Source organism: Oncorhynchus mykiss, chromosome 4, assembly GCF_057628025.1.
Source record: "Oncorhynchus mykiss isolate SJ-2025 chromosome 4, ASM5762802v1, whole genome shotgun sequence".
In the NCBI taxonomy this organism is placed as follows: domain Eukaryota; kingdom Metazoa; phylum Chordata; class Actinopteri; order Salmoniformes; family Salmonidae; genus Oncorhynchus; species Oncorhynchus mykiss.
Genome location: NC_143025.1, coordinates 17,037,052 through 17,052,505, shown reverse-complemented (window position 1 = coordinate 17,052,505; position 15,454 = coordinate 17,037,052). Strand labels below are relative to the sequence as shown.

The following is a 15,454-nucleotide window of genomic DNA, read 5'->3' as shown; positions in this document are numbered from 1 at the left end:
TTTTATCAACCTTTGTTTTACAGAATAAATGTTAACATGTTTATTGTGAAGTGTCTTTACCTGCACACTTCTCTTTCCTCTGTGTTCATGAAATGTTTGACAGTTATCTAGTCACCAATCCATGCAATGTTTTATGCTCGATAAAGGCCTATCAAGTTGCATTTAGCAAAGGCTCGTAGGCCATATGATTGACTGTAATTGTATTTTATTTGCCCTGAATATACTATTGTTTACTGCATATGTTTCTTAAAATCTCTCAAGGATCGGACCCTTTTTTACATTTTCGCCTAAAATGACATACCCAAATCTAACTGCCTGTAGCTTAGGCGCTGAAGCAAGGATATGCATATTCTTGATACCATTTGAAAGGATACACTTGGAAGTGTGGAAATGTGAAATTAATGTATGAGAATATAACACATTAGATCTGGTAAAAGATACTACAAAAAAAACATGCATTTTTTCCCCATCTTTGAAATGCAAGAGAGGCCACAATTTATTATTCCAGTTTAGGCGCAATGTTGATTTTGGCCACTAGATGGGAGCAGTATATTTGAAACGTTTTAGACTGATCCAATGAACCATTGCATTTCTGTTCAGGATGTATCAAGTCTGCCAAATGTTCCTAATTGGTTTATTAATACATTTTCAAGTTCATAACTGTGCACTCTCAAAAAATAGCATTATATTATTTCACTGTAATAGCTACTGTAAATTGGACAATACCGTTAGATTTACAAGAATTTAAGCTTTTTGCCCACATATGTCTATGTCCTGGGAAATGTACTTGTTAATTACAACCTCATGCTAATTGCATTAGCGCACGTTAGCTCAACCGTCCCACGGGGGTACACCGATCCCGTAGAGGACTCAAGGTTGGTGGGTTTTGCCAGTATGCTATTTGAACTAATGCCCTCTCTTCTAAGCCGAACTGACCTTGTCGCACTCCACTCCAGCAGGTGGCGATAAAGCAAAATAGGTGTATTCGTGCACAACCGAGAGAGCCACATTTTTTAGGGACAGCCTAAAACCACACAATTTTGATACACTCCGACTTGGAATTTGAACCTGATTGTGGCCTTCAGTGAGTTTATTGATGTTTGACAATATTTAATGTGTAAGTTAAGTTTTAAGTTAGTTTCATGTATTTGGAAAGGCTTTGCTGGCTTTGAGGTCCATGTGGTTTATTGGAAGAGAAATCACTTACCATGATTGTTTTTTGTAAATGTATTTGTATTTGGGCAATTCCACAGTAATGGAATTATGCCGAGACTCTAAAGTTACATTTTTCACTTTGAAATGTATGCCAAACAAAAAACACTGATTTCAAAGTTTAACAAACCATACAACTCTATGCACAATGACTACTTTGAAATATTTACACAGCAGAAAAAAATACATTTAGTGTGCAAATGCAAAGTTTGTTAACAGAATTAAATTGAAATATCCCTCAGTTTTTTCACAGTTCTTCCTGTAAATGTGTTTCTGTAAAATGTATTGGACAGACACTTCTGTCCCCTTAGAGGAGTTAAGATTAATTAACTAAATATGTTGCTTTGGATAAGATCGTCTGCTAAATGACTAAAATGGAAATGTACGTTTTTTGGAAAACGTGGTTGCATTAAAAAACAAAGGGATTTTTACCGCAATTCTGTTGCCAAACTTTGCATCTGCGAAGTTCTTCCAGTACGTGTTTTTGTGAAATTTGCTGTGTAAAGATGACTACTTTGAACAATTTACGTTTAACCCATTTTCTCTTGAGATTAAAGTCTTTAATCAAATAAAATGTGTCACTTGCTTTGTAAACAACAGGTGTAGACTAACAGTGAATACAATGCCTTTAGAAAGTATTCACACTCATTTACTTGCACATTCTGTTGTGTTACATACAGCCTGAATTTAAAATGGATTTAATTGAGATTGTTTGTCACTGTTCTACACACAATACCCATAATGTCAAAATGGAATGATGTTTTTGCTAATTAATAAAAAATGAAAGCTGAAATGTCTTGGGTCAATAATTATTCAACCACCTTGTTATGACAAGTCTAAATAAGTTTAGGAGTAAAAATGTGCTTAACAAGCCACATAATAAGTTGCATGGACTCACTCTGTGTGAAATAATAGTTTAACATGATTTTTTAAATGACCTCATCTCTGTTCCCCACACATACAATTATCTGTAAGGTCCCTCAGTCGAGCAGTGAATTTCAAAGACAGATTCAACCACAAAGAACAGAGGATTTACAATGCCTCGCAAAGAAGGGCACCTATTGGTAGATAGGTAAAAATAAAACATTTACATCCCTTTGAGCATTATGGTTATTAATTACACTTTGAATGGGGTATGAATACACCCAGCCACTACAAAGATACAGGCATCCTACCTAACTCAGTTGCTGAAGACGAAGGAAACCACTCAGGGAGTTCACCAGGAGGCCAATGATGACTTTAAAACAGTTATAGAGTTTAATGACTGTGATAGGAGAAAACTGAGGATGGATCAACAACATTGTAGTTACTCTACAATACTATCCTAAATAACAGATTGAAAAGAAGGAAGCCCTTACAGAAAATTCAGCTTTCTCGAGAACGGGCCCAAATCCCCGTCATTTGCGTGAAGGAAATACGGAGAAAAAGGGGGCGAATGTCAGGCTGCCTTCTGAGAATTCGTAGGCGAGTGAGTAAACTACCACTACCATCCGTTCTATTGGCCAACGTGCAATCATTGGAAAATAAAATGGTAATCTACGATTAAGACTATCCTACCAACGGGACATTAAAAACTGTAATATAAAACTGCTCAAAAAAATAAAGGGAACACTTAAACAACACAATGTAACTCCAAGTCAATCACACTTCTGTGAAATCAAACTGTCCACTTAGGAAGCAACACTGATTGACAATAAATTTCACATGCTTTTGTGCAAATGGAATAGACAAAAGGTGGAAATAATAGGCAATTAGCGGTTCTGCAGACCACTTCTCAGTTCCTTCTCAGTTCCACTTCTCAGTTCCTATGCTTCCTGGCTGATGTTTTGATCACTTTTGAATGCTGGCGGTGCTTTCACTCTAGTGGTAGCATGAGACGGAGTCTACAACTCACACAAGTGGCTCAGGTAGTGCAGCTCATCCAGGATGGGACATCAATGCGAGCTGTGGCAAGAAGATTTGCTGTGTCTGTCAGCGTAGTGTCCAGAGCATGGAGGCGTCTCCTGGAGGCGCTACCAGGAGACAGGCCAGTACATCAGGAGACGTGGAGGAGGCCGTAGGAGGGCAACAACCCAGCAGCAGGACCGCTACCTCCGCCTTTGTGCAAGGAGGAGCACTGCCAGAGCCCTGCAAAATGACCTCCAGCAAGCCACAAATGTGCATGTGTCTGCTCAAACGGTCAGAAACAGACTCCATGAGGGTGGTATGAGGTCCCGACGTCCACAGGTGGGGGTTGTGCTTACAGCTCAACACCGTGCAGGACGTTTGGCATTTGCCAGAGAACACCAAGATTGGCAAATTTGCCACTGTGCTCTTCACAGATGAAAGCAGATTCACACTGAGCACGTGACAGAGTCTGGAGACGCCGTGGAGAACGTTCTGCTGCCTGCAAAATCCTCCAGCATGACAGGTTTGGCGGTGGGTCAGTCATGGTGTGGGGTGGCATTTCTTTGGGGGGCCGCACAGCCCTCCATGTGCTCGCCAGAGGTAGCCTGACTGCCATTAGGTACCGAGATGAGATCCTCAGACCCCTTGTGAGACCATATGCTGGTGCGGTTGGCCCTGTGTTCCTTCTAATGCAAGACAATGCTAGACCTCATGTGGCTGGAGTGTGTCAGCAGTTCCTGCAAGAGGAAGGCATTGATGCTATGGACTGGCCCGCCCGTTCCCCAGACCTGAATCCAATTGAGCACATCTGGGACATCATGTCTCGCTCCATCCGCCAACTGTCCAGGAGTTGGCGGATGCTTTAGTCCAGGTCTGGGAGATCCCTCAGGAGACCGCCACCTCATCAGGAGCATGCCCAGGCGTTGTAGGGAGGTCAAACAGGAACGTGGAGGCCACACACACTACTGAGCCTCATGTTGACTTGTTTTAAGGACATTACATCAAAGTTGGATCAGCCTGTAGTGTGGTTTTCCACTTTAATTTTGAGTGTGACTCTAAATCCAGACCTCCATGGGTTGATAAATTTGATTTCCATTGATAATTTTTGTGATTTTGTTGTCAGCACATTCAACTATGTAAAGAAAAAAGTATTTAATAATAATATTTCATTCATTCAGATCTAGGATGTGTTATTTTAGTGTTCCCTTTATTTTTTGAGCAGTGTATTATGTTTCACCGAGTTGTGACTGAACAACGACACATAATATAGAGCTGGCTGGGTTTTCTCTGCATCGCCAGGACAGAGAAACTACGTGTGTCACGAGAATTATGTTCTCAATATTCAAAACCCAATTCAATTAAACTACTCAGTCTGCAACCCAGAATTTGTAAGATACTGGTTGAATGAAACAGACGGGAGGCCCAGCTATGATAGTAAAAATGTTTATTCACGAGAGCGCTACTCCGTCAAAGCATAGAGTATACAAAACATCTACACTGAAGTGGATGTAACAAGTGATATCAATAAGGCACCAAAGCGTTCACCTTGGTTTTACCTGGTCAGTCTATTTAATGGAAAGAGCAGGTGTTCCTAATGTTTTGTACACTCAGTGTACATAATGTATAAGATTTCAAAAACAAAAATGTTTTAAGTACAAAGGGAGGAGTTTCCCAAATGACTTGTCATCCTATAACTAACAACTGCTCTCTGTTAGATAGTGATGGAGTTCTTACATTCAAGCAGTAATTCCGTCATATCTTATTCACCCACGAGTAGTGTTCTGAGACATCGACTCTCAATCTTCAGTCTCCAGACCTTTCCCCAAACAGCACACCGTTAAGTTCTCCCTTGTGTCTGATTGTTATTTAACGTACCTGATTGGGGAAATAATTTTCTAAATTGAGGGTATCTATTCTCTCCTCTGAGTCCTTAAGGGCACTTTCAGATTGGTGCCAGTGCAGAATCCTTTACCACAGTCACTATGGATACTGTTTCTCTCCAGTATGAATCCAAATGTTTTTAATCTCAGAAGGCCACTAGTGCTGAATCCTTTGCCACAAATGGCAATATTATTTATTCCCTGTGTGGGTCCTCATGTGTAATTTTACATGTCCACTCCGATTAAATGTTTTTCCACAATCAGGACAGCAAAAAGGCTTCTCCCCTGTGTGAATCATAATGTGTCTTTTCAGAGCGCTGCCAGTGCTGAATCCTTGGTCACAATCATGACAGCGATAAGGTTTCTCTCTTGTGTGGGTCCTCATGTGTGTTTTTAGATTTCCCTTCTGGTTGAATCCTTGGCCACAATGACAACAGCTATATGGTTTTTCCCCTGTGTGAATCCTCATGTGTATTTTTAGATCTCCATTCTGACTGAAACATGTGCAACAAATAGGGCATGAAAAAGGTTTCTCCCCGGTGTGAATTCTCATGTGTATTTTTAGACTTCCATTCTGTTTGAATCCTTTGCTACAATGACAACATCGAAATGGAGTCTCCCCAGTGTGGCTTCTCATGTGCACTATCAGCTTACTGTTCTTGCTGAACCCTTTACTACAGACATCACAACAAAAACTAGCTGTAATGTGAGTTTGGAAGTGACCTTCCATACTTTCTGTGGACTGAAAACATTTACCACAAACACCACAAATACCTTCTTTATCTTCATGAGTTTGCACATGTTTAATTAATGAACCCATTTGATGAAAAGACTTGCCACACAACTTACAACAGGGAGTAGAATTACTTTGGCTGGATGATTTCAGGAGGGACAACTGTGTAGATCTCTTATCCTTACTATTGATATGGGACATTTGTCCTTTTACCATCTTTGTTATTTTTGATTTGACTGACTTAAAACCTGAAGGAGGTCCTCCAGTCTCCCTACCACTGACACTTTGCCTGTTTTCACTCTGAACTATAGAGAAAGGCTGAGAGACACTGGTCGGTTCTGATTCTATGTAGTCCTCTCCACCAGGTTCTGTTTTGATATTTTCAGTTGTAGTACTGGGTAGAGTGTCTCTCTCTCCGTTTCTCTCCTTTTGGGCTTGATAGAGATGTGAGGGCTGAGTTGGGTCTTCATCACGATCACTTTTCACACAGACAGGATTGAATATGAATTCTATGGCATCTGCCTCAAGCCCTTGAATCTGCTCTTCCTCCTGACTGGTCCTGAGTTCCTCCTGCTCTTCTTTAATCTGTGTGGGCTCTGGGTCCTCCTGTCCCAGACTGGGGCTCCACTCCTGCTCACACTGATGCTGCTCAGGGGGAACATCTTCTTCAGAGACAGAGAGATTGAGCTGCTGGACATCTGGAAGAAAGGATGAAATAGAAAAGTCAATGACATTGCAGAACTACCTCCTGTCTGGTACGCCTGCAATAATTAACTTCTGCTAGTAAAGTATAAAGAAATGGGTCTTTCCATATGAATTCAAATCACCTTTTTGACTGCACCCCTTTTGATTTTAACAAAAAAACATCCCATACATTTTTGCCCATGAATGCCAAAACAAAGTTAACCCATTTTGCATACCCCAACCCTATCATGGGACAACCATATCTTTCTTCATCACTGAAAAATATAAGCTGAAAGTTTACAAACAGGGTTGCAAAACGATTTTTAACATTTCTTTAGAAAACGTTCAAATATTTTTTTTTTTTTTTTAAATAGCTGCACATTTATTAAATCTAAAAACAGAAATTTCACACAACTATTCATACCCTTTATTCAGTACTTGGTTAAAAACACCTTTGGCAGCGATTACAGCCTCAGGTATTTTTGGGTATGATGCTACAAGCTTGGCACACCTGTATTTGGGGAGTTTCTCCCATTCTTCTCTGCAGATCCTCAAGGTCTGTCCGGTTGGATGGGGAGTGTCGCTGCACAGCTATTTTCAGGTCTCTCCAGAGATGTTTGATTGGGTTCAAGTCTGTCCTCTGGCTAGGCCACTCAAGGACATTCAGAGACTTGTCCCAAAGCCACTCCTGCGTTGTCTTTGCTGTGTGCTTAGGGTTGTTTTCCTGTTAAAGGTGAATATTCTTCCCAGTCTGAGGTCCTGAGCAGGTTTATCATCAAGGAACTCTGCTCCATTCATCTTTCCCTCAAGCCTGACTAGTCTCCCAGTCCCTGCCGCTAAAAAACATCCCCACAACTTGATTCTGCCACCACCATGCTTCACCGTAGGGATGGTGCCAGGTTTTCTCCAGGTGTGATGCTTGGCATTCAGGCCAAAGAGTTCAATGTTGGTTTCATCAGACAAGAGAATCTTGTTTCTCATGGTCTGCGTGTCTTTATCTGTCTTTTGGCAAACTCCAAGCGGGCAGTCATGTACCTTTTATTGAGGAGTGGCTTTCATCTGGCCACTACCATAAAGGTCTGATTGGTGGTGTGCTGCAGATATGGTTGTCCTTCTGGAAGGATCTCCCATCTCCATGAAGGAACTCTGGAACTCTGTCAGAGTACCCATCGGGTTCTTGGTTACCTCCCTGGCCAAGGCCGTTCTCCACCGATTGCTCAGTTTGGTCGGGCGGCCAGCTCGAGGAAGAGTCTTGGTGGTTCCAAGCTTATTCCATTTAAGAATGAGGCCACTGTGTTCTTGGGGACCTTCAATGCTGCAGACATTTTTTGGGACCCGTCCCACGATGTGTGCCTCGACACTATCCTGTCGCGAAGCTCTACGGACAATACCTTTGACCTCATGGCTTGGTTTTAGCTCTGACATGCACTGTCAACGGTGGGACCTTATATAGACAAGTGTGTGTCTTCCCAAATCATGTTCAATCAATATAACTTACCACATGTGGACGCCAATAAAGTTGTAGAAACATAAAGGATGATCAATGGAAACAGGATGCACCTGAGCTCAGTTTCCAGTCTCATAGCAAAGGGTCTGAATACTTATGTAAATAAGGTATTTCAGTTTATTTTTAATACATTTTCAAAAAAACGGTTTACTTTATCATTATGGGGTATTGTGTGTAAATTGATGAGGGAAAAACATGGATTTATTCAATTTTAGAATAAGACTAACGTAACAAAATGTGGAAAAAGGGGTCTGAATACTTTCCGGATGCACTGTACATCCAGAAAGTAGAAACCATATAAAAAAAACCTGCATCTCCTCCTCTCCTGTGCGTTTGGTAGTGGTAATCGAGTGAGGATTGTAGTAGTTTACCTTCATTTGTAGCTAGTCCAGTAATAGCATTTCGCTACACTCGCATTAACATCTGCTAACCATGTGTATGTGACAAATTAAATTTGATTTGATTAATAGCAACACAGTGCAGTAATACCCACAAGGATGGAGTTACTTCTCATTTGTGGCGCAAAAACGTCAAGCTAGCTTTGATGTATGTACAAGATGGCGCCGACAGAGGGCCGCCTCTAGTCCTTAGGAAACTTTGCAGTATTTTGTTTTTTTCTGTATTATCTCTTAAATTGTTAGCCCAGAAAACTTTACGTGTTATTGGATATCAGAGCGACGTCAACTTACCAGCATTACGACGAGGAATACCACTTTCCCGAAGCGGATCCTTTGTCCAAACCACCCAGGGCATCTGAACAGATTCCAGAGGCTGACCCAGAACAATGTCGCCACAGAAGAGGTAGGCGGAGCGGCATTCTGGTCAGACTTCGGAGGCGCGCACACCACTCACCACTTCAGAGTATATTACTTGCTAATGTACAGTCTCTAGATAACAAGGTAGACGAGTTAGGGTAAGGGTTGCTTTCCAGAGAGACATCGGGGATTGTAACATACTCTGTTTCATGGAAACATGGCTCTCTCGGGATATGCTGTCGGAGTCGGTACAGCCAACGGGAATCTTTGTGCGTCGCGCCGACAGAAATAAACATCCCTCTGGGAAAAATAAGGGTGCTGGTATGATGCCGGGCAGTTGTCATACCAGGCGGTGATGCAACCGGTCAGAATGCTGTCAATGGTGCAGCTGTAGAACTTTGAGGATCTGGGGACCCATGTCAAATATTTCCAGTCTCCTGAGGGGGAAAAGGTTTTGTTGTGCCCTCTTCACAACTGTCTTGGGTGTGTTTGGACCATGATAGTTTGTTGGTGATGTGGACACCAAGGAACTTGAAACTCTCGAACCGCTCCACTACAGGCCTGTTGATGTTAATGGACTGAATTTTCCTGTAGTCCACGATCAGCTCCTTTGTCTTGCTCACATTGAGGGAGAGGTTGTTGTCCTCTGACATCCTCCCTATAGGCTGTCTCATCGTGTCGTCAGTGAACTTAATGATAGTGTTGGAGTCGTGTTTGGCCATGCAGTCGTGGGTGAACAGGGAGTAAAGGAGGGGACTAAGTACACACCCCTGAGGGGCCCCAGTGTTGAGGATCAGCGTGGCAGACGTGTTGTTGCCTACACTTACAACCTGGGGGAGGCCCGTCAGGAAGTCCAGGATACAGTTGCAGAGGGAGGTGTTTAGTCCAGGTTCCTTAGCTTAGTGATGAGCTTTGTGGACACTATGGTGTTGAACGCTGAGCTGTAGCCAATGAACAGCATTCTCACATAGGTGTTCCTTTTGTCCAGGTAGGAAATGGCAGAGTGATTGAGATTGTGTCATCTGTGGCTCTGTTGGGGCGGTTTGCGAATTAGAGTGGGTCTAGGGTATCTGGGAGGATGCTGTTGATGTGAGCCATGACCAGCCTTTCAAAGCACTTCATGGCTACCAACGTGAGTGCTACGGGGTGGTAATCATTTAGGCAGGTTACCTTCGCTTCCTTAGGCACAGGGACCACGGAAGACTTCGATGGCTTAGTATAACCAGTGGAAGTCAGGATTTGGAACGAGACTGACTGAAACCAGGTGCTGTGCAGTGCGTGAATGTGAAGCCTGCAATCTCTGTATCCTACCGGTACATCGCTGTGTCAGCAGTAATGGAGATAAACCGGGTAAATTCAATGTGGACTAACCTCACTATATGAAATGGCCTCTCCGTGGCTCTTCTTTGACTTTGGTAGCTAACTCTGCCGTCAAATCTTAGTCTCCGCTCTCATTACTTTATTTCTGCTGGCTTTTATGTTGTTGTGTTCTGTGGGTTCCTGCGTGTGCTAGACTAGTTGTTCTCTGGCTTACTACTCAACCATGTCAACTATGATGGTTGATTAGCTATGTTATTTAGCTGGCTAGGCTAACTTTAGCTGGCTGACATACCTCCATATACAGGTAACATCGGTTCGATGGCATTATGTTTTTCCAAAACTTTGGTTTACTTTAATGTAGCTGTAAGGCTGATCGGGCTAACATTAGCAGGCTAGTTGACTAGCAACACCACAAGCTGATTTGTGACAAATTCATAAAGTATTTGCTTTTGAGTAGGCAGAAGGTTTTACTGAAACCAGTATTCATAAGCGCAAACAATTTTGTTTAATTGTAAGTTAAACATTTGAGTTTACATTATAGGGAGTATTACGTCACACGCCACAAAATGTTTTTCCAGCATGACCCTCACATTCTTCTGAATTCTGATCAGTTTTATGTAAGTGAGGTGTAACTTTCCATTTGTAATATTGATGCGGATTCTAATTCTTGGATGCGTATTCAAAATCCATGTTACATGTGGTTATGTTTATGCAACCTAACCTCCTCCCAGCTGCCCACTGCACTGAGGCTAGGAAACACTGTCACCACCGATAAATCTACAATAATCGAGAATTTCAATAAGCATTTTTCTACGGCTGGCCATGCTTTCCACCTGGCTACCCCAGTCAACAGCTCTGCACCCGCTACAGCAACTTGGCCAAGCCTCCACATTTCTCCTTCACCCAAATCCAGATAGCTGATGTTCTGAAAGAGCTGCAAAATCTGGACCCCTACAAATCAGCTGGGCGAGACAATCTGGACCCTCTCATGCTAAAATTATCTGCCACAATTGTTGCAACCACCATTGCTAGCCTGTTCAAGCTCTCTTATCACCTGAGATCCCTAAAGGATTGGAAAGCTGTCATGGTCATCCCCCTCTTCAAAGGGGGAGACATTCTAGACCCAAACTGTTTCAGACCTATATCTATCCTACCCTGCCTTTCTAAAGTCTTCGAAAGCCATGTTAACAAAACAGATCACCGACCATTTCGAATCCCACCATACCTTCTCCGCTATGCAATCTGGTTTCCGAGCGGGTCATGGGTGCACCTCAGCCATGCTCAAGGTCCTAAACGATATAACCGCCATCGATAAAAGACAATACTGTGCAGCAGTCTTCATCGAACCGGCCAAGGCTTTCGACTCTGTCAATCACTGCATTCTTATTGGCAGACTCAACAGCCTTGGTTTCTCAAATGACTGCCTCACCTGGTTCACCAACTACTTCTCAGATAAGAGTTCAGTGTGTCAAATCGGAGGGCCTGTTGTTCAGACTTTTGGCAGTCTCTATGGGGGTGCCACAGGGTTCAATTCTCGTACCGACTCTTTTCTCTGCATTCATCAATGATGTCGCTCTTGCTGCTGGTGATTCTCTGATCCACCTCTTCGCAGACACCATTCTGTATACTTCTGGCCCTTCTTTGGACACTGTGTTAACAAACCTCCAGACGAGCTTCAATGCCATACAGCAATCCTTCCGTGGCCTCCAACTGCTCTTAAATGCAAGTAAAACTAAATGTATGCTCTTCAACCGATCGCTGCCCACACCCGCCCGCCTAGCATCACTACTCTGGACGGTTCTGACTTAGGTATGTGTAGTTGTCCACATATTCTAAGTGTCTGGTTAGACTGTAAACTCTCCTTCCAGACTCACCTTAAGCAGCTCCAATCCAAAATTAAATCTAGAAACGGCTTCCTATTTTGCAACAAAGCATCCTTCACTCATGCTGCCAAACAATAGCCTACCGATCCTTGACTTCGGCGATGTCATTTACAAAATAGCCTCCAACACTCTACTCAGCAAATTGGATGTAGTCTATCACAGTGCCATCTGTTTTGTCACCAAAGCGCCATATACTACCCACCACTGCGACCCGTATGCGCTTGTTGGCTGGCCCTCGCTTCATATTCGTAGCCAAACCCACTGGCTCCAGGTCATCTATAGGTCTTTGCTAGGTAAAGCCCAGCCTTATCTCAGCTTACTGGTCACCATTGCAGCACCCACCCCTAGCACGTGCTCCAGCAGGTATATTTCACTGGTCATCCCCAAAGCCATTTCCTTTCAGTTCTCTGCTGCCAATGACTGGAACGAATTGCAATTTTTTATTTTTTCAAAATGTATTTAAATCACTGAAGCTGGAGTCATATCTCCTTCACTAACTGTAAGCATCAGCACTCAGAGCAGCCTACCATCATTGCACCTGTACACAGCCTATCTGTAAATAGCCCACCCAACTACCTCATCCCCATATTGTTATTATACCCCAGTATTGCACCCTAGTATTTCTACTTCCAGATTCATCTTCTGCACATCTATCACTCCAGTTTAATTGCTACATTGTAATTATTTTGCCACTATGGCCTATTTACTGCCTTACCTCCCTAATCTTACTAGATTTGCACACACTGTATATAGATTTTTCTATTGTGTTATTGACTGTATGTTTGTTTATCCCATGTGTTGTTTGTGTCGCACTGCTTTGCTTTATCTTGGCCAGGTCGCAGTTGTAAATGAGAACTTGTTCTCAACTGGCCTACCTGGTTAAATAAAGGTGAAATAAAAAAAAATGCCAAATTGATTAGTCACAGGAATCCGGACTAATAAAGCCAATGCAACTACCTGTTTTACTAAAGGTAGGCCCACTACATGGATGGACATATATACATTTCCATCTCTATCTTTGGTTCAGATGTGGTGCAGTAATTATATATTTCTAACGTTCATTCAAAACCGAAAATGAACCCGATTTCAACTTCCGGAAAATAGATGTTCAACGTCCAGAAAATATGCATTTTAAACGCCCAGAAAATGTATTTTCACATTTCATCAAGAAATTTAAATTAACTTCAAAGTCTCTAGACAACACTTCCCTATTGTCATTTGCGGGGTTGTAGGAGGGCAACAATTTTTTGTCTCGCCTAAGGCGGCAGAACGGCCAGGACCGCGCCTGTCAATACAATCTTTGCCTTTACCTTCCGAATGGTTGATAATTCTGATCCAATATTCACATTCTTACCATTTTGCCATGGACAAACATGTAGCTAACTTAGTTTCGTTCAAATTAAAAAAGGTGCGGCCAAAAAAGTCCCCTTTTTGATTGACTAATCCTAAACTTAATCTACAAAATAACCACCTTTGCTCCAATGTCCTATAAAATGAAGGTTGAGTTAGACAAACGTAATGGGTTGGCCTACCTGCTCTGTGTAGGTTTATCTCAGGTTGAAGAACAATGTCAATGTCGAGCAGACTCTGTAGACGGAACACCTCCTCCTCATACTCTGCAATAGTTTTTTCAACAACCCCTAATATCTCCTCAGCAGCAGCTGTTAATCTCTCGTTGAGGAAAGCCCTCAATAACTTTATTTTAGACATTTGTAGAAAATGCAAGTTAAGTAGCTAGTTTGCCAGACAGATAGCGCGTTGTGTTGTTTTCATCACGTCCGGCATCAGCGACAAAAGCATCCGGTTGCGAAAGGTCGTCACTAGTTACTACAGCCACAAAGTCTTCATAATGGCTAAATCCCGCCTATTTCTACAATTCCTCTTCTTAAAGTACCCCCCCTCGACCTAATTTCCCTTCAAAGAGAGGAAATGTATGGCGGACCAAATCTACTGTAATTAAAAATAAATAAATAAATGCACACATAAATATATATACACATCTAACACATCATTGGTTGATCAATGCCAAAGCGCGCTGCTCGATAGCATTTGCCAAGGGATGTTAGGCTATCTATATAAGTTATCCTGAATGAGCTTTTGTGCCAAATACATGCTTATGGGCATGTGGCAGCAGTGTGTCGGAGAGAGGGTCCTGAAAAAGTAGAGAAAGATGGGTCAAGGGGGAGGGATCCTGAGAGGAGTGGTGTGAGTAATAGATACTATATGTTTTCATTTCAGTCTCCTCCATTTCCACTAATTGAAGTTCATTGTAAGGATTGTTTTATATTAATAGTGTAAATTGAACAGCTATACAGAAAGACTCATGTGAAGGCCTAATTACAAAGGAGGAACCTCTAGATGCAATTTCTGTATTTGTATTTCTGACCGATCCTCATTAGCTGCTGCATTGATAGCAGCTGCTCTTTCTGGGGTCCAGCAAAATTAAGGCAGTTTATACAATTTTAAAAACATTACAATACATTCACAGATTTCACAACACACTGTGTGTCCTCAGGCCACTATTCCACCACCATCACATACATTGGCAATAAAAAGTATGTGTACCCTTGGAATTACCTGGATTTCTGCATAAATTGGTCATACAATTTGATATGATCTTCATCTAAGTCACAACAATAGACAAACACAGTCTGCTTAAACTAATAACACACACACAATTACATGTTAATATCTTTATTGAACACACCATGTAAAAATTCACAGTGTAGGGTGGGAAAAGTATGTGAACCCTTGGATTTAATAACCGGTTGACCCTCCTTTGGCAGCAATAACCTCAACCAAACGTTTTAAGTTGTTGCGGATGTAACAGATGTGAAACGGCTAGCTTAGTTAGCGTGGGCGCTAAATAGCGTTTCAATCAGTGACGTCACTTGCTCTGAGACCTTGAAGTAGTAGTTCCCCTTGCTCTGCAAGGGCCGCGGCTTTTGTGGAGCGATGGGTAACGATGCTTCGAGGGTGACTGTTGATGTGTGCAGAAGGTCCCTAGTTCGCGCCCGGGTATGGGCGAGGGGACGGTCAAGACGAGTACTGTTACACGGATCAAGAATATTGCTGAACTGAAACAGTTTTATAAAGTGGAATGGTCCAAAATTCCTCCGGACCATTGTGCACGTCTGATCCGCAACTACTGTGGTAGAAAATCGGTTCAAATATGACATAATCAAGAACTTTGAATTCAATTATAGACCTTTAATACAAGAGTATAGCAAGCTGGAGTGCTCCGCGGAACACACACTTTTCAGAGTTTTCTGGCTCTGACTTTATACACATACATAAGCCCATCCTACAAGCACATGAAGTTACATTCCAATTCGTGCATCCTGCTTGTTCAGCCCAACAACGCCCACATCTGCCCTCCGTCAGATCACAATGATGACAAGACCCCTGCTTTGTCCCTTCACTCAGCTTAATGCGTTCCTTTGTATGTGTGTTATCTGGGATCAGGAGACTAAGTGTCTCCTCTGAGTTTAGCGTGCTCAGCTATACTAAAAATACTACACATTCCTCTATGCTATAGGCTTGCTTTGTCCCTGCACTTAGCTCAATGTGTGTCTTTATCTCGGATCAATAGA

General features: G+C 42.3%; 1 protein-coding gene across 1 annotated transcript; it reads right to left on the bottom strand.

Moving 5' to 3' along the window:
• Window positions 1-4,526: 4,526 nt before the first annotated feature.
• Window positions 4,527-13,668, bottom strand: LOC110521400 (uncharacterized). Its single transcript, XM_021598929.3, has 2 exons — window positions 13,394-13,668; window positions 4,527-6,410 (listed from the first exon to the last, which is right to left on the bottom strand). Exons 1-2 carry the CDS (start codon window positions 13,569-13,571, stop codon window positions 5,170-5,172), a joined length of 1,419 nt encoding a protein of 472 aa, XP_021454604.2. The 5' UTR covers window positions 13,572-13,668; the 3' UTR covers window positions 4,527-5,169.
• Between the last annotated feature and the right edge of the window lie 1,786 nt (window positions 13,669-15,454).